At 43.2% G+C, this 15,123-nt stretch overlaps 1 protein-coding gene across 2 annotated transcripts in view; it reads left to right on the plus strand.

Moving 5' to 3' along the window:
* Window positions 1-15,123, plus strand: part of ARID5B (AT-rich interaction domain 5B) — a 188,691-nt gene that overhangs the window by 89,513 nt on the left and 84,055 nt on the right. For both annotated transcript variants that reach the window (XM_032609231.1, XM_032609232.1), the window contains one exon: window positions 2,645-2,875. In XM_032609231.1, coding sequence (XP_032465122.1) covers window positions 2,645-2,875 — 231 coding nt within the window. The remainder of the gene's footprint in view (window positions 1-2,644; window positions 2,876-15,123) is intronic.

Genomic DNA, 15,123 nt, shown 5'->3' on the forward strand with positions numbered 1-15,123 from the left:
CACAGAACATAGCCAGGGGGCTGATTTCCTCCAGAATAGAGAATTAAGAAGAAACTAGAGATGGCATCATCATGAAAAATGGTCAGAGAAAAACAGAAGGAGAATGAAGGGATAGGAAGGAAGTGAGGTGGTCCCATGAGTCCAGGCGACATCTTCTGTTATAAAGCTAACTCTGAAGCATTCATTTTTTCACCTTTATTCAGCCTGAGAAGCATGACTTTCTCCATTTCATTCAAGAAGTCTTAGAGAAACTAGTACAGCTTCCTGCCACCCCCCACCCATTACAGAAAGCCAAGAGATTTGGAATCAACGGATATTTGAACAGTATTTACTATGTACAGGAGATGGCATTAGGGGCTGAGCATGCTGAAATAAGTCCTGAGGGTTCATGGTTATATCCCTGTCTCTCATCTTGGACGATCTTAGACAAATCTTGGTCATCCTGGACAAATAGAGTGTAACGATGCAAATGACACATTATGGGCTGCTTCTTCCACTCGTACTTAGACACTCTGGAGTTCTGATGATGTTAGGTAGATATTTCCAATAAAACATTTTTTTGCTTTAACTCTGTAGAAAGCACAGATTTGAACCCAAAGTACGAACTAGTGTCTTGATCTACTGTAAAAATCTCAAATTGGCGTGTCTTGGGACATACATCAGCATCTCAAAACTACTTTTCACTGGGGACTTGCTTTCAGTGTAGACTTATTTCCTTTTAATTAAGTGTGCCAGCTGATGAAGTGGCTACCCACAAGCCAGGCTGGAGTCTAAGCGACATAAACCGTTAAAAGACGTCATCTGGAAAGCAGCTAAACGTCTCCATTCTCGAAGAAGCCTCCAGCCTGCGGAGCTAAGTGAACGTAATGAGAAATACATCTGGGTAATGGCGTCCTATCTGAAAAGGTCGCATGCACACCTTCCTTTGGTACTGGTTATGTCCCATCATTACGTTCTGTCCTTGCTCATTCGTCTCCCACTGGCTACCAGATGGCCACGACAGTGTTGGTATCCTTAACAACTGTTTTGTGCAGTTCCCTGCAGCATCGTAAAGGCTTGAAATATTGAGTGTTTTCCCTTTGGATAAGCAACTGACATATCTGGGAATTGCTTACAAATGCCCTGAAGATGTGGTTATAGAGAGCGATGGCAAACTGGGTCGTGGAGCCTAAATCCAGCTTGACGTCGTGCAGGTGGCAGGATACCAGAGGGAGGGGGTGCCATTTCTCAAGCTTAAGATGAAGGAAGGATTCATGCATGCAGAATCTGGGTTTTGTAAATGAGCAGTTAATATGGTGAGATGTAAATAAGCATTAAGATCACATTGTAAGAGGGAGTTTCGTTAAAGTTGCTGAAACGTTCTCCTGAGTTAAGTTGGTTCTGATGGAGCTCCCACAAAGAGGCCTGGGGAGTCCTCTCAGTGTGGTCCTCTGCGTTGTGCTAAGTTACCAGATGGATTTGAGAAACGTTAGAAGATAGGGGGTATGGGGCTCCCCTGGTGGCGCAGTGTGAGAGTCCGCCTGCCGATGCAGGGGACGCGGGTTCGTGCCCCGGTCCGGGAAGATCCCACATGCTGCGGAGCAGCTGGGCCCGTGAGCCATGGCCGCTGAGCCTGCGCATCCGGAGCCTGTGCTCCGCGACGGGAGAGGCCTCAACAGTGACAGGCCTGCGTACCGCAAAAAAAAAAAAAAAAAAAAAAAAAGAAGATGATGATAAGGGGGTATGGGTTGGGGGGAGGGCGGGGGGAAGGTGGATGTATCAGTCACATTGAAATGGATCATGCTGCAAAAACAACCTCCAAATCACAGTCTCACTTGAAACAACAAGTGCTTACGTTTATACATCCCTTTAGGACCAACCAGGGGCTTTGCTCTGTGTTATCCTCACTCAAGACCAAGACTGGCAGAGTAGCCACTGTCTGAAACATTACAGATGTCCAGAACGAAGGGAGGGAGAGAGTGTGGTCCATTGTCCACTGGCTCTTAAAGTAGCCGCCCACTGCTGCCATATTTCATTGGCCAGAACAAGTCACACAGCCGTTTGTCCTCAGTGGGCAGGGAAGTACGGCCTTTCCACAGGACCATAAAGAGGATGAGAAATATTCATTGAGCAAAACTAACAACCACCAGAGCAGATAATGATGCTGTTTAGACCCACAGACATCGCTCTGGGGCCAGATGACCTTTACAGGGGCTTTAAGCGCTGAAAGATGACATAATCCAAAATAAAAGCAATACCAAACTGTGGAAAGAAGTATAAAGAAGCTCAGCAAAATTCTGAGTTTTTCCTACGGTGATGCCTTTAATGCTTAAAATATATATATATACATCAGATTCTTTCAAGACGGTTTTCTGGTTCTGCTGCTTGCCAGTGACCTAAACATTGCGTAATCTGTCTGTGGGGTTATCCATCCCACTCTTTTCCTTTTCTCTGCCTGAGGTTTTTTCATGGATCTGGAGGGGTGATGGTGCTGAGAGGATGCTGGCAGTAGCCGAACTGTGCTAAAGATAAACTGATACAAGAGTCTTTTTGAAGACTCTATTTTTGGTACAAAACCAGAGGTGGTCATTGAAATGACGCCAGGACCACGACAATTCTCTGTTGGAGCGAAAAGGGTAATGGAAGTGTTTTCTCGTTTGTCTAGGGGAGGACGAGGAAGAAACGAACGTGATAGTTCTCAGCTACCCTCAGTACTGCCGCTACCGCTCGATGCTGAAACGCATCCAGGATAAGCCGTCTTCCATTCTCACGGACCAGTTTGCGTTGGCCCTGGGGGGCATCGCAGTGGTCAGCAAGAACCCTCAGATCCTGTACTGTCGGGACACCTTTGACCATCCAACTCTCATAGAAAATGAGAGCATATGCGATGAGTTTGGTGAGTCTTTTTTTTTTTTTTTTTCCCAACATGAAACTTGTGCGTGTGTGTCTGGCTGTTTTCAGTTCTTGTGAAGAGCAGCGACGGGGAACGGGGCTTACTTCGACAAGCCCAGTGTGCCACCCACCCCTCCCCTCCCCGCAATGATTGCGGCATAAGACGTCATTGCCTACTTGGCAGCCTGTGTGTACCAGGGCCCAGGATTATTCTTTAGAATTTGTTGTTCAAGACAGAGTCTGGAGTTGCTTGGTCAACCTTGAAATTGGACTTTATAGGACAGGAAGCTTTTATGCTAGTTGCTTCTTAAAAGGGTTCGGCTATTCAGATACTGATTTTCTTCGTTTAACTGATCACTTCCTTTTCAGTGGTATAAGGAGCTATAAAAATTCACCAGTTTAAAAAAAACACACCAGTTTAACCACCTCAGTATCATAAGGTAAATAGATATAGATAGATAGATATAGACAAATAATAGATCCCCATGCCCCTTAATTTTGTCATATACATATATCTTTATACACTGTGCCCATCAGAGATGGATATGTGCACACATATCTGTATCTGCATCTCTGTTAACACAGCTGATTGGTCATGAGATCTCTGTAGATAGAAAGGAAGGAGGAGAAGAGAGCACATCCTAAGTTTAGAAGACCTTTCATGATGCCGTGAAAGACTGGAGGCAAGATAAAATCACATCTCTCACATCTTCACTTTCTCATCTCTTTCTTGAAGAGATTGGATCGTATCAGTGGTTCTCAATAGGCTGGGCAGGGACATCAGAATACCCAGGGGGCACGTCATCGTAGTACACGTGTCGCCTGGCAGTTCCTATACTTACAGAGGCAAAGACACCCCCAGCTCTCACCCCCTCCCTTCTCTGGGAATCACCACCGTAGAGTGAGCGGGGTGATGACTGAGCCGCGCTGGCTCCCGTGTGGGTATCTGGGTGCAGACGCAGTGGAGACTCTTGGCTTAGAGAGTATGAGGGGGTCCCTTGGGGCAGAACATTCCTTGATTCTGTTGGGTAATGTCTTTCCGAGGATGCCTAATTTTGCGGATTATTCAGGTTCAGATTATTCTGCTCAGCCGTTACAGGCCCCACCGTGGTTTGGGGGTCCACGGTGGCCTCTCCAGTCTGATTGTTCACGACTCCAGCAGCCCTGGAGCTGCTGCGGGGGTATTGTAGGTAGGTGTGTGGGCAGCTGAGGGTAAGGTGACCAGACGGCTCATCTTGATCCAAGAACAAAGGGAGAAAAGAGAGGAAGGGGACCTAAGTTGATTAGACGTGACTTTTTTTTGTTGTTAACAAACTTTTTCCAGGTGCCTTTCACAACTCTGGATTATCGGTCTAAAAGAGGGTGGTAGTGTTTATGCAAGTTATGATTTTCTTATCGTTCTTAATGTTCAAATAACCTTCTTATTCAAGTAGATGAATGTATCTAATACATTTTTAAAACATACTCTCTTTTCAGATCAACATTTATAAATCTTCCCTTTTCAATACTTCTCTTTTGAGTTTTTCATCTCTAGCCCCTACTCCCAGGACAAAGCGTTTCTCTGTCCTGCTTGCTGCTCAAGAGGTCTCTAAATTCCTGAAACTAAATAGAACTGAAAAAATGCTTTCCCTCATTTAAGAGTATTCTAAATTAGAGTTTCACAGTGTAATATAATGAAAAAATGTTTTAACCTTTTTGGCTAATTTAAGAGTTATTAGTCATGGAGTTTCAAAGCTGTTGTATCTAGAATTGGTAATAGAAGTTGCAGTTTAACAACGATCACAATGGTTGTTTTAAGAGTTACTAAATTAGTTTTAAATGTTCTCGCAAACACAAGCATCTGACTTTTGAATGTTTTCCGGAATCTTCTTCTGGTATAGCTAATTTTAATGCTGTTTTTCTTCTCCAGACTCTTAAGGTGGAAGCTTTCTTTTGGAATGAAGTTACCTTTAAAGAGCTTCTAGATGGCTAGTCTAAAAAAGTAGACTATCAGGTTTTTTTAGTTAAGTTTATACTTCAGATAGTTGAGACTTCTTACAGGGTTTCATTTTAGTAAGTGAACAGAAAAAAAGCTTATTCTGACCCAATTTGAACACGTTCACCAACATCCCTCCCCCACCTTGCACTTCTGGTCATACATCTCAATTTCCAGAGAAATTCCTTTTAAACCTCCAACTGGTTATATTTGAAATCAACATGGGTTAAAGGGTTTGTTGAAACGCGGGGTTGGGTTTCTCCAACCAACAGTTGGTGGAAGATCATAAATTTAATTAGTGACTGGCATTAAACAAATGTTCCTAATATTAAACACTGCCAGATGACTGAAACACTTCTGTCAGATTACCGCGAGTGCCGGGGGGCCCGCAGATGAATTTTCTGCACAGTATATATTCTGTACCACACGTTTGGTGACTTCAGTAATTGGTCAGATGTAATTTAGGTAACAGTATGCCTAGGTTGTAAAAATCAAATTTTATTAGCCATATCACCAGGTGGATGAATGGTGGAGCTGATGGCAAAGAGTGCATAGCATTTAGCAGCTACGCCTTTGACACATGAAATTCATAAATTGCTATAAAATACCTCCAAGGCTCTTCTCGAAAGGACAGTGTCTGCTCTCCTACGATTAAATAATGTTTATTTTATTAACGAATATATCTTTTGCTTTCTTTTATTAAATGGGTTACGGAGTGAGGGTGGGAGGGGGGGTGTTCCAAAGATAAATAAAACACAGTCTTTGCTTGTTTGGAGGATTTAAAATCTAATTGGGGAAGACAGGATTAACGCCCCTGAAAGGTTAACTCATGTTACAGGAAAGTCAGTGATGAAGTATTGGGTGAGTGTTGTAGAAGGCACGTGCAGTAGGCATTTCCCAGTGAGCTGGGGGCATGCAGGAGGTGGCCTGGCCGGAGAGGATGGTCATATCATGGTGATGGGTCAGGGAAAGCCTTATGGGAAAGGCAGAGCTGTATCTGGTTTTTAACCGTAGGGAGAAGTGGCGGGAAGGTGAGGGATAAATTGGAAGGTTGGGATTGACGTATACACAATGCTATATGTAAAATAGATAACGAATAAGAACCTGCTGTACAGCACAGGGAACTCTGCTCAGCACTCCGTAATGGCCTATATGGGAAAAGAATCTTAAAAAAAAAAAAAAGAGTGGATACATGTATATGCATAACTGATTCACTTTGCTGTACGCCTGAAACTAACACCACATTGTAAATCAACTCTACTCCAATAAAAATTTTTAAAAAATAAAAATAGGTAGAGAGGTTATTAGAAAAGTTTTGGAAATACCTAGATCATTTAAAATTCGGGTCCGGCCTCCATTAGGAATGGCTGCCTTTGCCCTGGGTCAGCTGCTGGTCTCTCTTAGATTTGTTTGCCCTTAGTCATCACCCTCAGGAGGCCGTGCTCTCTGTGTGGGATTTATAAGTGGCCTGATGCCCGCTCTACCAGTAGGACATGAATGTGAGTCGGTGGACCTGGGCTGGGACAAACCCAGGCCACGGCTTTGGAACGGATCTGGGCTTTCTTTCTCGAGCAGGGATGTCCCCTCGTTTCCTCTGTGTGCCATCCAGCTTACTCCCGTACCCCAGGTTCATCTCTGAAAATGGACTTTGCTCGTGTGACAACCTTGCCCAGCTGCTCAGACACCCCACCCCTTTTCCATTGTTTTAATGTTTTAATGTTGTCCACTGAATAACAGATTTAATTGAACAATAAAAGTCAGGCTTTTAAATCTGCAGCGAGTCCCTGTAAATAAATTCTCCATGGAATTTTATGAAGCTGTTTAATGAAAAGTTTGATTAGAAACTATGAAAGAAAAAGAGAATAGATGAAATTTCATCCTTTAGTCCCACATGACAGTAGTGTCATTTTGATTTTTATTTACATTGAGATATTCAGCATAGAGTAAATATATCCTGGTCTTAATTAACTGTTCTCCTTCCTTGGGAAAGGTTCTTTGAGGCTTGAAGGGTTTTGATAGCGCACCATCTGCTTTCTTCAGTGTATTTTACTCAAGCCCCTTCCTGGCTTACATTGCAGCACAATGTCTAAACCTATGACATAAGCATAAATTGAATCGTATTAATGTTAGGTGATTGAAAAGCTTCAGCCTCAACATCCTGCCCGCTTTCTTCCATCTTGTCAGTTACAATGCTCTGAAAGGCAGTGTGCTGTTTTCTTAGCACAAGAGAGTTGACTATTTTTAAAACTAAAGCAAGGGACTCCGCACCAAAGCATTATGAAAACTGGTTGTCGGGGCTTCCCTGGTGGCGCAGTGATTGAGAGTCTGCCTGCTAATGCAGGGGACATGGGTTCGTGCCCCGGTCCAGGAAGATCCCACATGCCGCGGAGCGGCTGGGCCCGTGAGCCATGGCTGCTGAGCCTGTGCGTCTGGAGAGACCACAGCAGTAAGAGGCCCGCGTACCGCAAAAAAAAAAAAAAAAAAAAAAAACTGGTTGTCTTGCACATGCCATTAGGAAATGAGGTTATAATAACAATGAGGGGAAAGTGACATTATGAATGGCAATTTTTTTTCATAAAAATCTTTACCCTGCGTATAATTCCTGCCCCCCACTGTCCTGTCAGAATCTGCGAGCATAAGACGTTCTCTGACAGCCCCCCACCTTACTTTTACCTCTTTTTATAATGTGATGATCCTTTTGTAAAACACGTACTGTCATTTATAGTGTGTTATTATTGTCTGTGCTGTAGAGAAAACACACACCTGCACACATTTTGTCTGTTTTTCCTGTTAGAACAATAAAATGTCCACCAGTTTGTAATGCACAATGTTTACATTAATATCACACAAATTGATTTCACATGTGTGAGGTGTCGACAGCTAAAGCCAAACAGAGGCACCCGCAGTATGGTAGATAAATGGATAACTTTAAGGTATTGGCTTATATCAGAGATGTGAGGCAGACCCAATGTAAATGAGGTGAAATCAGTTTTTAAAGGTGGGTGAGGCTAAATGGATAAAGATATGGTTGGTTAAAAAATTAATAAAAGTATGGTTTATTTTGGTTTGAGTTTGGAATTGCAGAGAGACATAAGAAGTCATGCTTCTAAGTTCCTTGGCAGATGGTGTGTACACGTGTGCGTGTGTGCATGGGCTTCTTGACCAAGGAGTGGGATGAGGTTAAAGGAAGGATGTGATAAATCACCCGAACGGAACAGAGATGAGGTGGACCGTCATCTTGGTGTTTGGTCCATATGGAGAACGCCGTGAACCCTGATCCCCGGGGAGAAGTTGGCTACATCAATATTAAGACATAGCCTCTGCTGAGGGGCTGCGGGGTAACATGTTATAGTATTGAATAAAAAGAGTGCTAGGCTTATAGGCACATAGCCCCGGTTTAATCAAGGCTCAACCGTCTGATTTGCTGTGCTCTGGGCAAGTGACATAAGGCCCCTCACTTGTCCCATCTATAAAATCCAGTAGTAACAGCCCACTTGCTGGGCTCAGAAAAAATTTGTATTCGCTTGATTTTGTTTTTTTTTTAATTCTCTTGATAAATGAAGATTCTCTGTTGTTTCTATTGGAGTCTTAAGCCTCAGACAACTTGTACGTAGTCATCTAAACCTATCTTCCTCTTTGAATAATAAAGGAACCATTTTCCTAAGACTCTGGGGCTCTTACTGGAACCTTAATGGAAAAGAATAGTTTTCTACTTTTTACAGTATGTTTTAAAGACGCTTTTCTGACTCTGCCCTGAACTTTCCATTTTCCTGTGGGGTGAAATAGTGACATTATAGACAAAAGAAGAAAAAGCAAAGGGAGGGAGGGAAACAGAAGAGGGGATGAAACCTTGACATTTTATGAAAGAAAACTCAGGACCTATAAAATTATTTTGAAGTGTAAAGAACGAGCTGGACGACACTGCCTCTTCCCCTCTAAACATCACATGCTTTGCTGGAAATGAAAGGAAAGGCAGTTGTTTTGTTAAAGATCATGGGAATTTGTAAGTGAGTAAACATCTTTTTCTTGCCAAAGTAGGTTTCATGGTCTCAGTGGATTTCGATGATCTGATGGCTTTGTTCCTGGCCCATGTCCACATTCAGGCTTCCCCTGCCTGCCTGCCTACAGTGCCCACCCACCTCCCAAATGATAACAAGGCAGATGTTTCTCTTTAACTGAAGCCGGGTGGCAAAGGAGTTGTGCTTCTTGTACATTGCTGTTTCCGCGGAAGACCTTCACCTTCAGAGATCTCACTTGGAGGACGGCTTTGTCTTGGAAGTTTTCTAGAGGTTCTGTTTATCATAGAGGATGGTCTCACCACGACCACTCCTGGTTACCTGCTCTTTATTCCATGTAGCTGCCAAAGCAGGGCCAGAGAGAATGTTAAGTTCATCATACCACAGTCAACCAAACCGCAATACGTCTGCTGGTAGAGGTGTGTGGGATGTGCTCTAGAGTACATGGAATGGTGGACATGGGGCTTTGGCTTCCAGGACAGCGAGACACAAAGAGGACTGGAGAACAGGCCTCCTTGGGCAGAGGCGTTGGAAGCTAGGGTGCCAACCCTTTTGGGGGTTAATAAAAAGAATTTTTATGTTGCTACTGTAAATTAATGTACGGAGTCGTGATATATGAAGTGGGTAGGATTAGTGGATTTCTCTTCTGTTTTTAGAACTTAAAATGTATTTTAAAATAACTCTGGACTCCTTTTGTAGCTGAGTGGACTCCATAGGTTATTAGAAACTATTTGGACTGATGGGTTCAATACACTCTGTTCACCCCAGAAGAAAGGATTTGTGTCTACATTGACTAATATTTCACCTAGGATTTTATCGAGAAAAGCAAGAAAGTTATATCCTATTACTTTAGCAAGATCAACATGTTCCTCTCCAGGGTGAAACAGATCTTTTTATCAGTTAAAACGCGCGCGCACACACACACACACCACACACGACTGGAAGGAGCCAGGTCATTGAAAAATCACAGGCAAAAGTGCTGGTTAGGGGTAGGGTTGGTGGAATGAGGTCCCGAGTAAGTCTGTGTTCATTTGATTTTTAAAATCTTCTTGATCCATGAAGATTCTCTCTGAACTCCTTCATTCTATCCTGTCAGGGAAACTGGATTGATTTAAGTTCCTTGGACTTTGGGTGAGGCTCTCTGGGGATGCTTAGGGCAGGACGTTGTCTGATACACAGTGTGCCCATATCCATCCCTGGGTTTCACCGAGATATCTATTCCAAACCTACAGTGCGGCAAGTGGTGCCTGTGCATACAGTTGTGAACAAGACAGAAAAATTCCCTACTCTTAAGGATCTTACAGTGTAGTATGCGGCAAGGGTACTAGCAAAATGTGGGACAGCCGTGACCACACCTCCTAGGTGTAGACCATACCTCACAGGGTTGTTGTGAAGATTAAATGAGTTAACCGCTTAAAGCGCTTAGATGGAACATGGCAGGTACTGCTTAAGTACTCAGGTTCACAGAATCTTCTTGTACCTCTTGCACCACCCGATACTACCTTAACCACATATGGGGTCCACAGTGATGCCTCAAAAAACATGCACAAAATCATTTCATACCTATACAGCCTCCTAGGGAGAATGAGGTATCATTTGCTACTTAAACTCATTTGACATCCATTCATTCCAGAAATACTTGTTTGTTTGTCCTTCTGCCTGGAATGTGTTTCCACAGATATCATGGGTCTGGCTTCTTCTCGTCATTCCAGCCTCAGCTCAAATGTCTCCTCCCCAGAGAAGTCTTCTCTGACCTTCCCTCTTCCACAGATCTGGCTCTGTCCCATCGCCCAGTGTCTCCTTATCTTCCTGTCCCTCATCCCTATCGGAAATGAACTCTTGTATCTGTCTCTTTACGTGTTTTAGTCTGTCGGCTTCCTCCCCACCCATACTATATGTAAGCTCTTTAAGAGCAAGGAGCTCTTCTGTCTTTTCACAACCATGTGCCTGGGGACCAGAACAATACCTGGCACGTAGTAGGGATATAATAAATATCGGTTACACGAATGAACGGATACGTGCATACTGCGTATCGATAGCATTGCTCTCTGCCATTTTGTAGATGAAGACACTGAAGCACAGCAACGTGACACAGCTAGCAAGTGGTAAAACCAGGACTTGAACCTAGACAGTGTGACTCTTAACCGTTATACTTGCGTGCCTCCCACCTTGGTCCCTGCTCGGGAAGAGCTGCCGGATTTCCGCAGATCATCAGGCTGCGGAATGAGGAAACAGATAACTGACCACCAGGTCTCTAGATGATCGACGTGAAATAGGTTCGGTAGGATTTAGAGGGATCGGTATGTGTTGGAGTGGTTTAGCAAGGACTGATGGTAAAGATTCAAAATAGGGAAACCATTGGATTGGGATCAGGAAACTCTGATGCCAACGTCTTCTCTTGTCTATGTTACACCAGTCTCCCTGCTTCAGCCCTTGCTGTCCTTTGGTCTCTTTTCAAGACAGCAGTCGGAATGACCATTTCTGTGCTCAGATCTCCCAGTGGCTTCCCACTCCATCAGAGAAGCAGATGTGAGTATCGAGCCCTTTAAGAGCTGGAACTCTTTAGAAGTTGAAGGGGGCAGTAGTAAACTAGCCTGTGTTCTCCCGGACTCGTTTTAAAGCATGGGATTGTGATGCTGACAGGACTCTCCTTATGCACCTCTCTGTAATTTTCTGCTCAGAGTGCATTGGCTTTCCCAACTTGGCATCCTTGGTTTTAATGAAAAAATTATAGGTCTAATTTCAAAAAATGAAATGTATGCAAGCTTTCCTGCTTCTGTCACTTCTTTATTCCTGTAACACATAAATCATTTCCCTTTTTAAAATTAAATTTCGTTTGCCATGATTTGGAAATGGGTTTTCAAAGGACGCTGAGTAGCCAGGCTCTTGGCAAGGGAGCTAGCTGTGATGCCTGCTTAGGAAATCTCCTCATTGCTGGCTGGCGTGGGCCTTGATTCCATCATCTGGGCTTTATGCTCCCTTTGGAAGTTGCCTAGAAGTTCTCTCCCTAAGACTCCTCTCTGGACTGCCTTTCTGGCTATCCAGTCGCCATCTTGGAGGACGAAAGAACGTGGGACTTGGGCAGAAGAAGGCTGTGCGTTCTGATGCTTCTTGGGTTCTTATCCACACATTCACTGAGCACCAACTCTGTTGAAGGCAGAGCTCCAGACGTTGTTGGGATCTTGGTCTCTGTTCTCAAGACACTTACAAATCAAGGTGGTTGAGATAACCCGTAGAGCAGTGGTCACTGCCACTGTTATCTGTGATCCTTTTAACAATCCTGCCTTTGACCCATGAGCAACCTTAGGGTCACACGGTAGCTGCAGGGTCACAGGTCTAACATGCTGCTGACGTACGAGTTGTAGCGCCCCCTTCCCGGGCTGCTGACCACCGTGAGCACACTTTCCACCACAGCGTGAGAGGAGCGTGGAGCTAAGAGTCTGGAGTTACTTTGGCATTCAGAGAGATGATATCGTGAAGCTTTAGCAAATGGGAAAGCTCTGCCATCTCATGGAGGCTGCCGGGCAGTCTGTGAAGGGCGAACTGAGAAGGTCAAAGGCTAGGTGCCACTGGAGTTAAAAGATGTACGAAAGAGGAGGTGCGGAGGTCAGGGAGGCCTCTTAGAGGAAGTGGATCTTCAGCTGGACCTTGAGGGATTCAAAAAGGAGGAAGTTATTTCAGGTGAGGAGGTGGAAAATACTATGGACTTTGAAGCTCAGAGAATGAGGTTTCTTTCCTCTGCCATTTTTAGCTTTCAGCGTAGACAAAAAAACAGCCTCCACGAGCAGAACATTTATTTTTCCTCCTCGAAGATGTCACCTTCCCCTGAGGACTCACGTGCTCATGAGTCCTTCTCTCACAGGCCCCGTTGTGGTTAAGACCCAGAGGAAACCTCTTGGAGGAAAAATCAATGTGTCTCTTATTAAATTGGAAATGTTTGTTTGGGTGTATAAGAGAGGGAGGGCTGCACGAGCTTCGCAGCAGCGGGTAAAGGAGCGAGGTGCCTGCTTGATTTCCTAGCTGTTTAAAGGGCTGCTTCTAGGCTGAACGAGTAGCTTCAGAATAATCATCTTGGACACTTTGCTCCTTATCCCTTTCGTGTTACTCAGTACTTTTCCAAAGTTATTTTTTCCTTCTGCTTGGTATTAAAGTTACCAACGTCAACTGCATTTCTCTTCACTAGATTCTAAGCTCCTGCGGGGGAGGGGGGTGGTAAGAATCATGCCATACTCATCTTTGTAACAACATATGCTTGTGGAAATAATATAAAAACTCTGCTAGGTTCCAGAGGGCTTCAAATCTCCATCATCTATCTTATCACCTTCCTTAGAGTCAAGTATTTCTTGACCTCAATCTTTAAACTTTAGCTCATCGCCAGTTGATTTAATTCTCAAGGGAACATGTCTAGCTCAAAGCAACCAGGTTTCTCTCAACATTTACTCATCTTTTCAAACTAGAGGAACAGTCTTCATAAATTGGTCAGTGTCTTTGGTTGAATACTGTTCACTTCTTACGAAGCTTAACAGTCCCTGGAGTCTGCACAGCCTCTAAGTTGCTCTTTCTGAGGAAGTCGGGGAGCATCCTTAAGTTAGGGCAAATGGTAGCCTGTATCCAGAAATTAGTGCATCCACCTTTCCCGCCTCTCACGTTCAGATATCAGAATTCATTGTGGACATCAAGGAATGGTGGCGGAACATTGTTCTCAATGGTGAAAAACTGAAACCACTTCCTCTAAGATCAGGAACAAGACAAGTTTGTCCACTCTCACCAGTAATATTCAACATAGTTTTGGAAGTTTTAGCCACAGCAATCAGAGAAGAAAAAGAAATAAAATGAATCCAAATCGGAAAAGAGGAAGTAAAGCTGTGAGTGTTTGCAAATGACATGATACTATACATAGAGAATCCTAAAGATGCTACCAGAAAACTGCTAGAGCTAATCAATGAATTTGGTAGCAGGATACAAAAAGTAGTAGGATACAAAATTAATGCACAGAAATCTCTTGCATTCCTATAAGCTAATGATGAAAAATCTGAAAGAGAAATTAAGGAAACACTCCCATTTACCATTGCAACAAAAAGAATCAAATACCAATACCTAGGAATAAACTTACCTAAGGAGACTAAACACCTGAATGCGGAAAACTATAAGACACTGATGAAAGAAATTAAAGATGATACAAACAGATGGAGAGATATACCATGTCCTTGGATTGGAAGAATCAACATTGTGAAAATGACTACACTACCCAAAGAAATCTACAGATTCAATGCAATCCCTATCAAACTAACAATGGCATTTTTCACAGAACTAGAACAAAAAATTTCACAATTTGTATGGAAACACAAAAGACCCCAAATAGCCAAAGCAAGCTTGAGAAAGAAAAACAGAGCTGGAGGAATCAGGCTCCCAGGCTTCAGACTATACTACAAAGCTACAGTAATCAAGGCAGTATGGTACTGGCACAAAAACAGAAATATAGATCAATGGAACAGGATAGAAAGCTCAGAGATAAACCAATGCACATATGGTCACCTTATTTTTGATAAAAGAGGCAAGAGTATAAGATGTAGAAAAGACAGCCTCTTCAATAAGTGTTGCTGGGAAAACTGGACAGCTACATGTAAAAGAATGAAATTAGAGCACTCCCTAACACCATACACAAAAATAGACTCAAAATGGATGAAAGACCTAAATGTAAGGCCAGACACTATAAAACTCTGAGAGGAAAACATGGGCATGACATAAATCACAGCAAGATCCTTTTTGACCCACCTCCTAGAGAAATGGAAATAAAAACAAAGATAAACAAATAGGACTTAAGGAAACTTAAAAGCTTTTGCACAGCAAAGGAAACCATAAACAAGATGAAAAGACAACCCTCAGAATGGGAGAAAGTATTTTCAAATGAAGCAACTGACAAAGGATTAATCTCCAAACTTTACAAGCAGCTCATGCAGCTCAGTATCAAAGAAACAAACAACCCAATCCAAAAATGGGCAGAAGACCTAAATAGACATTTCTCCAAAGAAGATATACAGACTGCCAACAAACACGTGAAAGGATGCTCAACATCACTAATCATTAGAGAAATGCAAATCAAAACTACAGTGAGGTATCACCTCACGCCAGTCAGAATGGCCATCATCAAAAAATCTGCAAACAATAAATGCTGGAGAGGGTGTGGAGAAAAGGGAATACTCTTGCACTGTTGGTGGGAATGTAAATTGATACAGCCACTACGGAGAACAGTATGGAGGT

This window comes from Phocoena sinus, chromosome 16 (assembly GCF_008692025.1).
Source record: "Phocoena sinus isolate mPhoSin1 chromosome 16, mPhoSin1.pri, whole genome shotgun sequence".
NCBI lineage: Eukaryota > Metazoa > Chordata > Mammalia > Artiodactyla > Phocoenidae > Phocoena > Phocoena sinus.